Raw genomic sequence first — 15,693 nt, 5'->3', positions numbered from 1 at the left:
TATGTCTCTCCTTTGTGAGGATTTTTTCTCCCCCTCTATGGAGGTTAAGATTCTTCCTCCTATGAAAGTTTGTTATCTCTTCAAGAGATTTTTTACTACTTTTATATAAGATTGATCAAATTTTTTATTAGTTTTGTAATAAAAATTTTATTTCCGATTTAAAATAGAAAAAATCCACACATCATTCCACGAATTTTTCTTCGAGGGAGTTGCCATTTGGCAATTAACTTTTTTAATTGTCTTTTTTAGCTTTTTACCTATTTTTCTCATTTTGGAAAATGGATTAAAAGTCACTTCTCAACTTTTAACCTACTTCCTCTCTCACAAAAAAAAAAAAAAAACCAAAAAATTAGTTTTTAACAATCTTCCCAAAATACCCCTTTAGCTTGGGACTACAAGTTTCTTTAGTTTGACTTTTTTGGTCTTTTTGACTTTTATGAGAGAGAAAATAAAATAATTATGATTTGAATATAATATTTTGTCTTATTAACTTATTTGCTATTTATTTGGGATAACCTACAAAAGTTAAAAAGTCAAAATATTACGGGTGTTTGGCAAGAAAAAAAATACCCTAGTTTAGGCTAAAATTCACAAAAAGACAAAATAGGCTAAAATAGCTAATAAGATAAAATATCACATCAAATCCATAATCATTTCACTTTTTCTCTCACAAACATCACATCCAACCACAAAAAAATCCAATCATCTTCCCAAACACAAAAATTTTAGCCTACTAAAATAGCCAAAAATTAAAATAGCCTACTAAAATAGCAACTTCTCAAACGAAGCCATAAGTCAAAAAGTCAATACCCTTTGGGGGAAGCTTGTGAGGGAAATCTAGAGGGCAAAATTATTATTGTGCCCTTTGCATTCAGCTATCCAAAAATCAAAAAGTCATCAACGGTAGAATGGTCATTTTGATTTTACAATAATATTTTATTACATATCTTTTCTTAAAAAGTCAAACAGTTATCTTAAACATATATCTTTTTTCTCTCTACTTTTTTAACTAAATAGTTAAAAAGTATATTTATATAACACATCTCAAACAACTCTTTAATTTATTTTGTCTTTTATACTTTTTTTTTTTTTTTTTTTTTAGCCAAAAAAATCTAACCAAACAACTCTGGTGGTTTAGTTGGCAATTTAAAAATATATAATATTCTTTTGGTATTAAAGTGGAATCAATTGAAAACTCCTGATGGCACTCTAGAGCCGCCACCCCGGTATATTCCTACGGCCCTGACTAACGATAAGCTTAGAGCCGTTGATTTTTGTTTGACTCATTGTTGAGATGTTTATATTTTGAGAGTACTAGCCTAGTTTAGAAATATATTATTTTAATAATTTTTAATTTTTTATAAAAAAAAAAGTATATGTAAAAGATAAAAATAGTTATATAATAAATTATAATAACTTTTTAACTAATATACTTAGTTTCTAAACGAAACCTAAATGTTAAAAGTAATCTCTAATGTTGTTGTTTGTGTTAAAAAAAATGTGTAAAAGCTATTTATATAAAAAAAGTGCAATATTTTGAGAGTATTAAATGTTAAAAATAGTCTCTAGCTTTTTGTTTGTGTTAAAAAAATGAGTAAAAGCTATTTATAAAAAAAGTACAATGAAATATGTAAAAGTGTTTTAAAATATGTAAAGAATGTATTAAAATTACCAATATTTTGATATTTTATTTTTTATTTATCGTCTTTAAAATTGTCATTAGCAAGATTCGTTATAAATTACTTAGTCACTTTGTGATGTGACTCCTCACCTATTATTGTACATCGTGTAACCAATATATATATATATATATAAAATAAGGAAAGAAGGTTTTTAAAAATATATAAAATGTCTTGCAAATACATTTTGAACCAATGGTTTAAATTATCTCATCTCAACTTCAATGGTTGAGATGTCTTTATTTCCCGCACAAATGTTCTTTGAGCATCAACCGAGATTTAGCGGTCCAAAATGTAAATTGAAAAAATGAACAGTAGGAGTCGAGTGTTCTGTAAATCTTTCTTGGTACCTTCACTCGCTTCGACTGAACTCATTCGATTCAAGTTTTTCAGAGCTCGAACTTTCTCATCCAACCCTTCTAGGGTTTTTCGAATGGCCACCGCGCCTCCTTCTTCATCCTCTAATGGCGATTCATCCTCGGTCCCCGCTTCTTCTGCCATCGATTTTCTCTCTCTTTGTCACCGTCTCAAGGTATTTTTGTTTAGATATGTATATATGTATGATTCATTTGAGTGTTGATTGTTTTGGACTCGAATATCATTGCCTAAATTTGTGATTTTGTTTTTTGGGTTTGGGGGTTTTTTGAGGTTTGATCAGACGACGAAGAGAACGGGATGGATGCGAAGGTGTTGAGAATCCAGAGTCCATAGCCGATCATATGTATCGAATGGGGTTGATGGCTCTCATTGCCTCTGACAGACTTCTCTCTAACATCTCTATATATGGTACTACGAATATGTATGTATAGATGAAGTGTAGAGATGCAAAGTTGGGAATAAATTTGCAGCTCATGTGTTTCTCCTCTCTAACAGGGCATGGTATGTGTAGAGTAATATTTTGCAATATTGGGGTTTGTGTTGGGTTAATCCCTGCAATCTTTAGGGATTGGTGGTTTAGTGGTTTGAACTAAAACATGAGGGTTTGAGAACATAACCTGGGAATTATTGTTCTACTAGGTTTTATGGAGCCTATGATTATCAAAGAATGAAGAAGTTTTCAACAAGAAGCTGATCCCTTGGATTGATTTACTGGAGATAATTGGTATTAATGTGTTTTGGGTGTCTTTTTTCAATTCCCTCTCAATTTGTCCATTGCAATGTCTATTATTATTATTATTATTATTATTATTATTATTATTATTATTGTCAATAAATTACTTTTTTTTATAATTAAAAAAAAGAGTATAGATTTATGAAGGAAAAAGAGAATGAAATTGCTTAGTTTAGTTGGCTGATTTTGTGAGAAGTTTATATTCTCCCTTTACCTCATTGTAGGTGTGGTGATTGCAGTAGGAGAGTGTCTTCCATTGCCAGAAGAGAACCCCTTGGGAAGAGGAGACTTGGTTTGCCAAAAAACAAAAAAACCGGTGCCATTTTTAGGAGCAGCAAGGAAAGTGTCACAACAGTGACCCATTCTCCTCCTGCTATATCTACACACAAAATGAATCATTTATAGTGACTAAAAATTGGTCATCAAAGGATATCCAGAGTCCAAGTTAGGGTTTCTGTTGCTTTTAGTTTTTTTTGTGTTCCATCTGGGTTATTTGTTATTGTTGCATTTTCTAAAGATTTTAACATTTTTTGCTTCTTTTTTTTTTTTTTTTTCCAAACGTCAGGTGTATAAAAATGGCAATTGTCCATGATATTGCAGAAGGTAATAGCTTTGCATTTAAATTTTTATTTATCTATTAGTTCTCATATGTATCCTTTGGTTGATAAAGTATGCTTCATAAAAGAAAAAGGGTTAATTACACTTTTATCTCCTTCACTATCACCATTGTTTTTTAGTTTGTCCGTAAACTATCATGATTTGAGCTCATTTGTCCGTAAACTATCACCATTTTTTTTCCCTTTTAGGCTGCTTAAAATTCAGACATTTTTATGCTTTTTATTTATCAGCATGAGGCTGTGAGTTGTGGGTTCCTCAACCTTGAGGTTGTGGTTTCGAGGACAACCATTTAGTGCAAATAATGCCAAAGCTAGGTAACCCAATCTATCTCCTCCCAGACCGCTATCCAACGGAGACTAAATTGGGCTTACTTTTTTTAAAATTTATTTATAACCATGAAAAAGATCACTCTTTGTGGAGTCAATGCAATGCATAACAACTTTCAAAAGGTTGCCAGGAATCTTAATAGATGCAGAACATGGATGCATGGTCAATGAATGATGTAGTTCTGCTGGAGTTGGATGCTTAATCCATTTTTGTGTGTGTGTGTGTGTGTGTGTGTGTGTGTGTGTGTGTGTGTTTGGAAAATGTGATGGGCATTTGCTTCTTATTCAGATTTATCAGAATTCTACTTTGAGATTTAGAATCCTTCAGTCCTATTTACAGCAGTTGGATTGTGAAGTACCTGGTCAATTTTAGTCCCATTTTATCTTTATTCCCTAACGTAGTAAACACAACCATTACTAGATTCTGTAAATTTTACGTGCTCTGTTATTACTAGGGAGCGAATGAAAAAGATTTTACTCTGGTTTTAGTTGTTCCTAGCAAAGTTATTTCTTATGATCTCAACTCCAAGACATTGAAAGAGCTTCGAGATTGTTCGCCAGAGGATCTTGAAAATTGGGAAGCATCTTGGTGATATGTATCCATTCATTTAAAGCCTATCACCTGTTTGATCAATGTCCTACATTTTTCAGCAGATAAGTCCCTCAATAAACTCTTCTAAATTTCTATCTTCTTAAAAGTTTTAGTTAGTTTCCTGGTATGTGATGCTACTACTATTATCTTTTAATTTATAGATTCTGTTTTAAGCTTGCATTAGAAATAAATTCTTCATTGATCAATTAAGGCTGAAATACAATTGATGTGTATAGTTCATTTCACAATTTACTTCCCTTGCCTGCAGTTCTAGAGGCTAGAGAGCATCAACTTGATTATCACTTTTGAAAGTGCTTTATGTTAGAGCCCTATTTTGACCTCTATTATACATTAACTCAAGTATCACTTAGATTGTTCTGATTGCCAAAGAGATTATGTTGGACTCATTCACTCCATGGTCAGTAGCCAAACTATAGAGGGATTGGTGGAAGCCACGATGCTGCCCATTTTCTATCTAAATCTCTCATATACAGGTTAGGAATTTTATGATACATATCCCTTCAAAAGTATGTACCATATCCCTCAATTATGAAAATTTGTGGTTTTAGTTATAAATCATGTTGGTACTTAGTTATGAGCTTTGTGCCAGTCAAATTTATAATAAAGTTGGTTATGAGATTTTTATTTGGACTTAAATTAGTTTTCGTTATGATACCTTTTTTTAATATTTGGTTATGAATCCAAGTTGCCTTATGTGAGGGTTTGTGGTGTTTTGCTATGAATTGAAAGTGATCTTGGTTATGGATTTTTTATTATGATTCAAATTGGTTGTAGTCATGAATCTTTGTGGTTAAAATTTTAGGTACAAACCATACGCACTTTTGAAAGGTGTCTATAGTATCACTTTCTTACAGTTTAATATATATTTCCGGTAGAAGCTAATACAATAGGCATCATTCCCATAATTTCTTAAATCTTTGCAGCGGGAAAGACTATGTACACACCTCTCAAAAGGTTTCTACTATATGCACCTTATAATTAAAGAAGAAAATGGTATAACTTTATATTTAAAAAAAAAAAAAATCATGACCGAACATCACATGAGGCTTAACCAAAGATCTTATGAGTCCTAACTAAAATAATACATATTTTGTATAGTCAAGTTAGACAACCATGGCTTTAAATACCTACCCCCCCTCCCCCCCAAAAAAAAAAAAAACCATGGCTTTAAATTTTTATTCTGTTAACTGTTAGGATTTGAATCTTTTTCAATTAATTGATTTTGAAATTCATGACTTAATTGGCCATTGTTCAAGCTTTAATTAATCTCATTAGCGAATGTCTTTTTATTTTCTTAGAATTCTCCGTTAATATGATTTCAAATTTTAAATTTTTTCCCCAATTTTTTATTGTTTCAATTATGAAGTTATTTTTGAATTCCATGTATTATTTATAGTAATTTTGTGTTTGGTTTTAGATTTTGATATCTGCATTTTCAACTCTACTGTACAATAATTTTTCTTATCAAAATCATATCATTGATCTACAGGTAACATACTATTAGCTTAATGAAGAATATTAAATACAAAGTTCCAAATTGAAATTGTATTTGTGTTTGTATTGGAAAAATTAAACATGTTTGATTTCTGAAATGTGAAATGGGTTTCATTTTCAAATGTGTTTTGATTTTTGAAATTGCTTTCACTTTAATTTTTCTTTTTAGATTTAAGTATGAAAGATCTTTTCTCCTAAAATCAATGCACAATTTTATGTTGAGTTGGAGTGTTGTAGAGAAATTATCAGTTCATGTAAAGATGACGGAGGCATTGGAATTTGGTGAGGAGAATAGTTCTAAAGGCTCTATGAATAGAGGTAACTAAGATTCCATCTTTTTTTTGCTTCTATTTTTTATTTTTTTTGTACATTCATGTTGTAAGTTGATGACTTAATCTTTTACTCGATTTCCATAGTTCAAAGACCAACTTCTTCATGTCACTTGGCATAAATTACAACCTATTTCCTATTATTTTAATTAAATTTATTGTTATTCATTCCATTGTAAGGATTTGGGTATAATTTTGCAATAATTGAAGTTCAAAATAATTGATTGAGCCACTACATAATTTTTGCTACTACAATGTTCACCAAATGCTTGATAAATTGTTTGATAAAAAACCATTTTCATATGTTCGCCAAATGCTTCATAAATTGTTTCTCTATTTGATTTGTTTAATGTGTTTGTTAATTCACAGGGAATGAAAGGTGAAAGGAGATTGATCGAATGATCAAACTTTTGGTTTGGGAAAAAGTTCCCCTCTGCTAAACTTTTGACTGGGGTGAGAAAAAAGTTCCCTTTACTTGATTGGGTTAAATTTATAAATTTATCTATTTTTTGGACGATGTTCTCTTTACTAATTATTTTTATTATTATTTATTGTTTTGGGGAAAGACCAAAAAATTAGCAATTTTTTTGTTTTTTGTTTGCATTACTTCTAAATAGTTTGAATGCTCTCAATTGGATCTTAGTTGTGAGTTTATGAAATCTTTCTTTTTAGATTGTGGTTTGAAGATTTTTGAAACGGACGCTCCTTGCATTGTGGTGCCATAGATATCCATGAAAGGTTATCAAATAAAGAACCTTTTTCTTGGTCAATAAATCTCTCTTTTCCATCTATATGGATTTGTCTCTGTTAAACATTTTTTTGATATATAGTAGTTTCCTAGGTGGACGTTACATGTGTCTGAGTGCATAAAATATTTGCTACATAAATTAAAAAACAGATAGGGTGTGTAGGATGGGGGGGAGTAGAGATGGAGGGAGGCAAAAAGTGAAATGGTGTTAAACAAATTGCTTCTTGAAAAATTATCTACGTAAATGCCGAATTTCATGTCTCTAAAAGACTGCTCAATGTTAGAAATTAAATATATTTGTTGAATCATTAGTGCTTGATGATGGAGGGAGTCATTTATAAACATTAGTGCTTGATGATGTGTTTAAGACCTAAAATCTAATAATGTGTTTAGAACTTCTGCAATTAGTGCTTGATGATTTTTGCTTTTGCAATTATTATAAATAGTGTTTGATGTTTTGAGATCGGTGTAATCCATAGACACATATGCTTGATTGGAGGGTTAGTTGATTGCCCAAAGAGGTGATTTTCTTGATTAAGGTTTAGTTTCCATTTTTTTTTTCCCTTTCTATTTTTCTCTTTCTCTATAATTGGTTTATTAATTAAGCTTTAGCAAAAGAGAAGTGTAATATGCAAAGTTTGAGACTTAAGCTTAGGAAAGTGAAATGAGTGTTGTAACTATATTCATGAGCCTTAAGTGTAATATATTCATGAGTTCGCTAATCATACATTTTATTTAACTAATTGATACATTTTTCCTGCTAAACTTTGGGCTTTGATACACTTCAATTTTGCACAATGGGGGTGAGCAGCAGTATACTATTTTTCTTTCCATGCCTTTTCTTTTAAAACATTAGAGATGGTTTGTTAATATTGCAATCACTGAGATTTTATTCTTTTCTAATTTTAGCCGAAGTTCAAATGAGACCAACCTCTTCAATTAGAACAAGAAAGATTGATAACTTGGGTAAGAATAATAATGTTGCAATAAGAAAGGAACAATTTTTTCCGAAATTATTTTGTGAATAATTTTTCATGTACCACATAAAAGATTGAACAAGAGAAGATAATCCCAATATTATTTCCTCCGTGACTTTAGGCATGGGCATACACTAGTATATATATATATATATCACTAATAATTTATTTTTTACATAATTTCTCTTGTGTATAAACAAAACACATAATCTAATTAATTCATAACTATAAACTATATATATATATATATATATTTTAAGTATTTTGATTGTACTTAAAATTGGGTCTCATGTCCCATTCGGATTCCTCTTGTTACATGACAAATTTCACTATTTATTAAGTATGATGGATCTTATATTTACATATGACATTAATTGAATGAATAGTAAGGTGCATGATTGAATCAAATACGATAATAAATAAAATTTCTTTACTGATAAATTACATGAATAATTCTTAAAGAATAATATCTATTTCATTTTGATCCTTAATATTTAATTTGTATCAATTGCATCAATATACATTAATTCAATATAGTCTCTTCCTTTCAGTAGCTTAAAAGAAAATACGAAAAATATTTGGGCCAACCTTACATTAGGAATTCAGAAGGGTTAACGCGTTCAAAAGAAAAAAATAAAAAATAAAAAATAAAATAAGAAAAGGATTAACAGGCATTTTAATATGTTTATTATTTATACATAATATTTCAATCAAATAAACAAACACACTATATAGTTGGTTATGAGTACTGGAGTATAAGGCTTGACAAAATTAGTGAAACATCACTCTCTAACTTTTGGTAGTAAGAGAGGTCCAATATATTTTTTTTATTAGATAAGGTCCCTCAATAATATTATTAGAGAAATTTAAGCTCATTATAGAGAAATTAGTGAAATTTCTTTGTGACAAGTTGAAATATGTAAAACTGTAATTTCTCTGTGAAATTTTTCTTTAAAGAGATTAAATTTTTTTTGTGAAAATATTGAGTGACCCCAACTACTTATTTAGTACCACAAAAAAAAAAAAAGAGACAAATTACCAAAAAAAAAAAAAATTACCTTAGGGTTTATAACAAAATAGATACTAATTTTATCCCCCCCAAAAAAATCAACCAAACAGAAAAATAGTTCAGATTAAAAGTAAATCAAAATATTAAAATTTAAATTGATAACATTAAAATCTTAACTTTTATTTTATTATAATGGTCAAATTTTGCATTTTTTTTTTCTGGTTTTAATTTTTCAAAAAAAAAAGTATTATTTTTTTCACCAATTAAATATTTTAATTTATGAAAAAAAATTGAAAAATGTAACACAATTTTTTTTTTAATTTCTTCTTTTCTGTTAAGAAAATAAAAATCTTGTTGTTAAGGACCCACATTGTTACATTGTTGACCTATCCTAGTACCGTACGGGTGCGTTTGTTTGAACGGACTGGATAAGGCGGATTGTAATCTATCGGACTATTAGTCTTGGGATACATTGTCTTGGGACTATTTGGTTGGATTAAATTTGTATTTTATGTTTGTTTAGTTATGTGATTAGATGTTTGAATTGAACTATTTTTAGTTATCCAATAGTTGTTTGGAATATTATGGAGAAGGATAAATGCTCAAATGACTATTTTATCATTTTTAATTATTTACTAAGTAATAGTAATATTAAACATAACTTTAATATTTTAATTATTTTTAGCTAAATTAAATAAAAATTTGTTTTATTTTATTTTTTGCACAATATTTTAATTATTTTAATTTATTATTTTCAATTAAATTAAATTTATAATTTATAATTTATATTTTTTATTTAATATATAATTTTAAATTAACGACAATAAAAAATAATTTTATTTAATATATAAATTAAATTTTCAACAACATTAAAAAAATTTAATTTATAAGGCCATAATTTATAATTTATTATTTTTAAATAAATTTAATTTATAATTTATATTTTTTATTTAATATATAATTTTAAATTAACAACACTAAAAAAATAATTTAATTTAATATGTAAATTTAATTTTTTAACAACACTAAAAAAATTTAATTTATAAGGCCATAATTTATAATTTATTATTTTTAATTAAATTAAATTTATAATTTATAATTAAATTTTTTTATTTAATATATAATTTTAAATTAACAACACTAAAAAAATAATTTATAAATGTTCGAAAGACTATTTTATCATTTTTTAATTATTTGCTAAGTAATAGCATAGAGGGTAAAATAGACATTTCACAAAATATTCTCATGGGATACCAATCCTATAGTTTCTATCCCACCTCCCCATGGGATAGGATAGTCCCATATTTGGACTATTAGTCCGAAACAAAAAAAATAAAACAAGCAATAGACTATTAATCCGATAGGACAAATAGTCCAAACTCACCCCCCTAATCATTCAAAACGTGTGCTATAATTACCCAATACTTTTTTTTTCCTATTGCTTTACATCACTTCCCCCAAATAATTTACTCTTCCAATCAGTCCCTTATTTTATTTTTTATTATCTTAAAATATTAATCTATTTTTTTATTTTTTATTATTTCAAAATATTAATTTATTCTTAAAATTCAAAAAAATAAAATAATATAAATTTATAATTTTATCTTTCTTTTTAATTTATTAATAATAAAAAAAATACAATTAGGACAATTTATATTTTAAAAAATATACCATCAAGAGGATAATTTTAATATTTTCATATTTTTAAAATATAATAATTATATTATAGAAAAGTTAGATTTTTTTTTAAAAAAACAATTATTTTGAGATTGAATGAGTAAATTGAATTAAGACCTTATACTATACATAAATTAAGGGAAAACTATTCAATATTTTTAGAATATTACGTGTATGTACTTCCTAATTAAATATTATTCAATATACCTCGCATGTTTTAATCACCTAACATAATACCTCACTTACATATATTCTCCACAAATTATAATATTATAAAATATCACGTGTTCATACTCTGAAATTACTGAATAATTACCTAAATTGAGAAACTATACTGCTTTTGTTTGGCATACCAGACTTTTTAACTTTTTAATTATTTTAGTTATAAAATGATAAAATAAACTTTTTAATTCAATAAGACAAACACATCATATTCAACCCATAATAATTTTATTTTTTTTCTCATAAAAATAAAAAAAAAATAAAAAGATTTATCCCAAACAAAACTTTTTTACTGAAAAAAAAAAAAAAAAAAAACCACGTCCCAAACCAGCCCACCTTTGGAATCTCTCAACCTCTGACTCTTCTGGTTCCTCCATTTCTCTTCTCCATTGCTTTCATCAACCCTTTTTGAGGGTTTCTTTTATCTCCATTTCAATCTCACTCAATTTCCTTCTCTCAGTAACACCATATTCTAGGGTTTCACAATTCAAATTGATGATATTTTGTGGACGAGCTTTGTTGGGAGGAACTCAATCATAGCCGATTGGACTTGAAACTTCGCGGAACTCACTTCGTTAAAGGGTCTCTATGGTAAGTAACGTCTGAATTTTCGATGTTTTTGGAATTAAAGTTCCATTCTTTTTCTATCCTGGTGCTCTGTGAGGCAATCTGATTTGTGACTTTTATGCTTGAATGTACAGTGTTTGTGAAATTTATATTTGGTTAAAATTGATTTCTTATGTAACCCACTTGATTTATCTTCAATCGTTCAAGTTGTGTAGTTTAATTCCCTTCATAACACAACTTCTGATCTGGGTTATGAATTTAAAATCGTGATTGTTGCCTTGTATTGTTGTCTTTGCTTGCCCTAGGGTTTCGGGTAAACGAGATTTGCAACACCCAACTTGAAATAGCTAAGACCTATCAAGAAATTGAGGGTCTACATCGAGAAAACACAGCAAATTGTTATACTGGTCAAAATTTTGAACCTATCACTCTTCTGTTGGATTCTGGTTTCTTTGTTTCGTCACGATGGACGATGGGGAGATTGATTTTTCAAACCAAGACGTGTTTTCAAGTCCAAACATGGGTGAACTCCCAAGCAGTTGCTCTATGGATAGCTTTTTCGATGAACTTCTGAAGGATACATGCACTCATACCCACACTTGCAACCCACCAGGCCCTGATTTCTCTCATACACACACTTGTTTTCATGTGCACACCAAAATTGTGCCTGCCCCAACTGAAGATAAGGTTTCCACCGATGATACTGCAGAGTCCTCGGAAAAGAAATCAAAGAAATGTCCAACGGGTAATCGTGAAGCAGTTCGCAAGTACCGCGAGAAGAAGAAGGCTCGCACTGCATCGTTGGAGGATGAAGTTGTGAGATTGAGGGCTGTGAATCAACAATTGGTGAAGAGATTGCAAGGTCAGGCTGCATTGGAGACCGAGATTGCAAGGCTCAAGTGTTTGCTTGTGGACATCCGAGGGAGGATTGAAGGGGAGATTGGATCTTTTCCTTATCAGAAGCCTTCCAAGAATGGTGATATGTATCAAAACCCGGTTAATCCAAACTTGCCTGGTGCATACGTGATGAGTCCATGTAATGTACAGTGTGATGATCAGGTTTACTGCCTTCAACCAGGGGCGGAAAGCAAAAGTGGGGAAGATGCATCGATAAATGGTCAAGGCTTCAGTGGTTGTGAATTTGAAAATCTGCAGTGTTTGGGGAACGAGAATGCTGGACTGAAGGAGTTACCTGGCTGTGGACTAGGGAATGGAGCTTCAACAGTCAATTCTTCTGGTGCAAACAAGAGAAAAGGTGAAATTTTGGTTTCTTTTTTATTTTATATTTGTGGGTTGGTCTGGTTGATAATAAATACATATGATTTGCTCCTTGTTCTTGTGTCTGTTTGTAATCAGTGCTTATTAGTTATCTCAATGTTTGATATTCATTAAGATTTTTTTGGTTCCTAACTAGAAGCAGACTTGATTTTCACAATTATACCCTGTTGACTATCTTAAAAGCATGTTTTTTCTATTTGAAAATGCTTTCTTTGCCACTTTTTTAGCTGCCTGTAGCTTATTTCAGGGGCAATGCAAATGGTTCTTAGTGATTTAATATAGTTTTAGAAGAGTCTTATCCTTCAGAGGCAGCTGTGACTTTGGAGTGATGATGATTTTATCTGAGACTTTGCAATAAGAAGTGCTAGTATTAGAGTTTCATAATTCTGCAGTCTGTCTTCTTGTATTTATTCATGACAAAGAATGCTTTTTTATCTGTATCTGTTATAGTTTCAAACTTTCAACTTTCAATTAGTCTGTGTTTTCCATGACAATTTTATGTCATTTGTTAGCAACAATACTTGAAATATGATGTTATATAGTTACTTTGGTTGACTATTTATGAAAATATATATAGTTGCCTATGAAGCACGGGTGTCGGTACAGGTATGATACGGGTACGATGATACGCTAAAATCTAAAAAAAGTAAGGTACGGGTACGGTTAAAGTACATCATTTTTTTTTAATTTAATTTATAGCTAAACATGCCACCTACAAATCGAAGTTCAAAACAATAACTAACCAAACCAAACCAAGCCTTAAATCCCATCAAATGGGGTCGGCTACATGAAAAGAGAAAATACAAAACTAAAAATAAATTAATATTCAACAATACCAATACAATACTAAAGTAAAATCCTGAACTTGATGAACTCATATTCCTAAAACCATTAAGACAATAATTTGTGAATTCTTTCACTTCATTCAAGTATATAATTTTCAAATACTCAAATAACAATTTAAAAACATCAATATTATGAAAGTAACAATGAAACATCAATATAATTTTCAATATTATTAATTTTTTTTTATATAATTCTAATTGTCTACTACGTATACAACAATAAGTAGATGAGGGCAAAGTTACTCAATAAAAGTAAAGAGTGGGTGGTTCCTAATTACCTAAATTTTTTGAAGATGATTAAAGAGGTATAAGGCTGTAGAGTTGCATCAAATTCCAACTTTTGAAGAAAAAAATAATAAAAAAATAAAAAACAATCAGCTGTTGTGGAGTACCCACCCGATAACCATGGAGTACCCTTGCCGTACCGAACTTTCCCATACCGTATATGACATGCCCCGTATGTATACGGCGTACCCGGTACGCGTACCCCCACCTGGTAAGTACCCAATACATATACAGCAACATTTTTGGAGTACTTGTGCTTATATGCTTCAATTGAGTAGCATTTTGCAATATTGGTGACCAAACTGCATGGACCTCCTATGGCCTTGTTATATGAAATTCAGCTTTATATACATATATGTATATCTTGTCTTCATCACTTTCTTCTTAAAAATGTGTTTATGATTGGACTGATATCTTGTTTCATTTTCCTTTGTAATTTGTGTGGTGTTGAATAGAGTGTTGGCTGATAGTTCTCTTGTTAGTGGATAAATCTTGATGAACAACTTAAAATTGGAAAAATGTGGACTTTATTTATCTCATAAGAGTAGAAATTGGGTAGAATTGCCTAAACAATAAGCAGAATAGACTTTTGTTCTCTCAGTTCCAACTGTGTAGTTGTCAGCCCCAGTCCCCATATGGTTATACATATTCTTTCATATATTGTATGTATGGTTAATTACAGTAATAGTTTTTCCACATATGCCTCATAATTTTTTAGGTTATAGATTTCAGCTAAATTTTAAATTTGTCAAAGGGTGACTTCTTCTGTGGGTATGATATTAACTTTCAACATTGTATTTATTCATTTTTCAGTTGGTTTCTCCAAGTATTTTTTACTTTTTTTATTCTGTGGATTATATGGAGTCAGTTTCTATAAATTAATTAAATTATTTTTTCAACCCAATCTAAGCATCACACTGAGTTTGTTGCAGCTTGTTCGAGGTGAGAGCCTCAAGCCCAGTGGAACTTGGCAGTCAATTTATTTGGACTGTAAGGTTGGGCTTTGGTCTGTTTATGAGAAAAGAACAAACAAAGACAGTAAGTTAAAATTTGTAATTGCAAAAGAAAATGTATAAGAAAGATTTGTACATCTATAGATTATGTACTCTTAGCTTGTGGTTGGATTTAGGATTTGAAGAGGGATTTGTGGAGGAAAAGGAAAGGAAAAGGGATACGTGACAAAAATTTAGCTTTTATTTTATTCACTTTTCTTTTCCTTTTTTCTTTCTGTCTGCAATGTCCTCCTCAAATCTTTGATCCAAAGACAGTCTTGCATGGATTGAGGTCCTTGTTTGGTCCATTTGGTATTTTCTATTATGTTACTTAAATTTCTTCCACTTGGCAAAATTCTGACAGTTGTGTGATATACAACTGCAAGGTAAATAGATGAATCCCGAAAAAGAGCTACAAATGACCCTTGCATTTGTAAGATGTCCACAAATTATTTCTGTATACTATGAACCAAATATTCTTTGTTGACTTCTTTCCATTGAGGACAACCGACCCTTTCTTTTTGTTAAACAAGAGCATGTATGAACTTGAATGCAGTCTGAGGGGTTGACTTTCATTTGCATTCTTATAACTAATCATTTGGCATTTCTTCTATTAGGAGGGACTCGTGCAGCAAGGTGAAGAGCTAATCAGATGGAGATTTCTTTATTCTAGAGGATACACAATCTCTCTCTATAAGTGGTTTTGCTGGAGTTCAGTGATATCTTCCCCTCAGGTCATCGTGTGTTTGAGTGTTTTTACTTCTCTACCCTGCTGTCGGGTTCTATAGCTAGCTGCATTTCTTATTTATTATGTGAGGCTCAACGTTAGCTACTTTTTACTGCTTTTTGTGTTGATCGTTGTTCAGTTTATGAACTCAATCTCGGTTCTATATAAATAATGTTTTGTGAAGTAGAATGCTTAA

The 15,693-nt window shown here is 30.1% G+C and overlaps 1 protein-coding gene, 1 long non-coding RNA gene and 1 other non-coding gene across 5 annotated transcripts; all 3 read left to right on the top strand.

Annotated features, from left to right (window-relative positions):
• The first annotated feature begins 1,834 nt into the window (after positions 1-1,834).
• LOC114270825 (uncharacterized) lies at positions 1,835-3,961 on the top strand. 2 transcript variants are annotated; one of them, XR_014329112.1, is made up of 5 exons: positions 1,835-2,211; positions 2,338-2,558; positions 2,697-2,781; positions 3,015-3,234; positions 3,356-3,961. It is a non-coding gene; the product is annotated as an uncharacterized LOC114270825 (transcript). The 2 variants fall into 2 exon arrangements; XR_014329111.1 differs by having other exon boundaries at positions 1,838-2,211; positions 3,015-3,961.
• A 14-nt stretch (positions 3,962-3,975) lies between these two features.
• On the top strand, positions 3,976-7,907 carry LOC145790429 (uncharacterized). The gene is made up of 3 exons (XR_014329113.1): positions 3,976-6,159; positions 6,540-6,623; positions 6,843-7,907. It is a non-coding gene; the product is annotated as an uncharacterized LOC145790429 (long non-coding RNA).
• A 3,172-nt stretch (positions 7,908-11,079) lies between these two features.
• On the top strand, positions 11,080-15,680 carry LOC114270824 (basic leucine zipper 23). Of its 2 annotated transcripts, none has more exons than XM_028212428.2 (3): positions 11,080-11,394; positions 11,676-12,625; positions 15,388-15,680. In XM_028212428.2, the coding sequence occupies exons 2-3, from the start codon at positions 11,836-11,838 to the stop codon at positions 15,408-15,410; spliced, it is 813 nt and encodes a 270-aa protein (XP_028068229.1). In that variant the 5' UTR covers positions 11,080-11,394; positions 11,676-11,835; the 3' UTR covers positions 15,411-15,680. The 2 variants fall into 2 exon arrangements, with proteins under 2 accessions (XP_028068229.1, XP_082724380.1); XM_082868254.1 differs by lacking the exon at positions 15,388-15,680 and adding an exon at positions 14,711-15,362 and having other exon boundaries at positions 11,104-11,394.
• Positions 15,681-15,693: the final 13 nt, after the last annotated feature.

The sequence above is a fragment of the Camellia sinensis genome, chromosome 5 (genome assembly GCF_055761805.1).
Source record: "Camellia sinensis isolate YWXY chromosome 5, ASM5576180v1, whole genome shotgun sequence".
NCBI lineage: Eukaryota > Viridiplantae > Streptophyta > Magnoliopsida > Ericales > Theaceae > Camellia > Camellia sinensis.
This window is presented reverse-complemented; position numbering and strand designations above follow the sequence as displayed.

Bases quoted from the DNA above. Each gene is read 5' to 3' on its own strand.
- LOC114270824 (XM_028212428.2), top strand. From the start codon at position 11,836: ATGGACGATGGGGAGATTGATTTTTCAAACCAAGACGTGTTTTCAAGT. The intron at 12,626-15,387 runs GTGAAATTTTGG...TTCTTCTATTAG, and splicing joins TGGTGCAAACAAGAGAAAAG to GAGGGACTCGTGCAGCAAGG.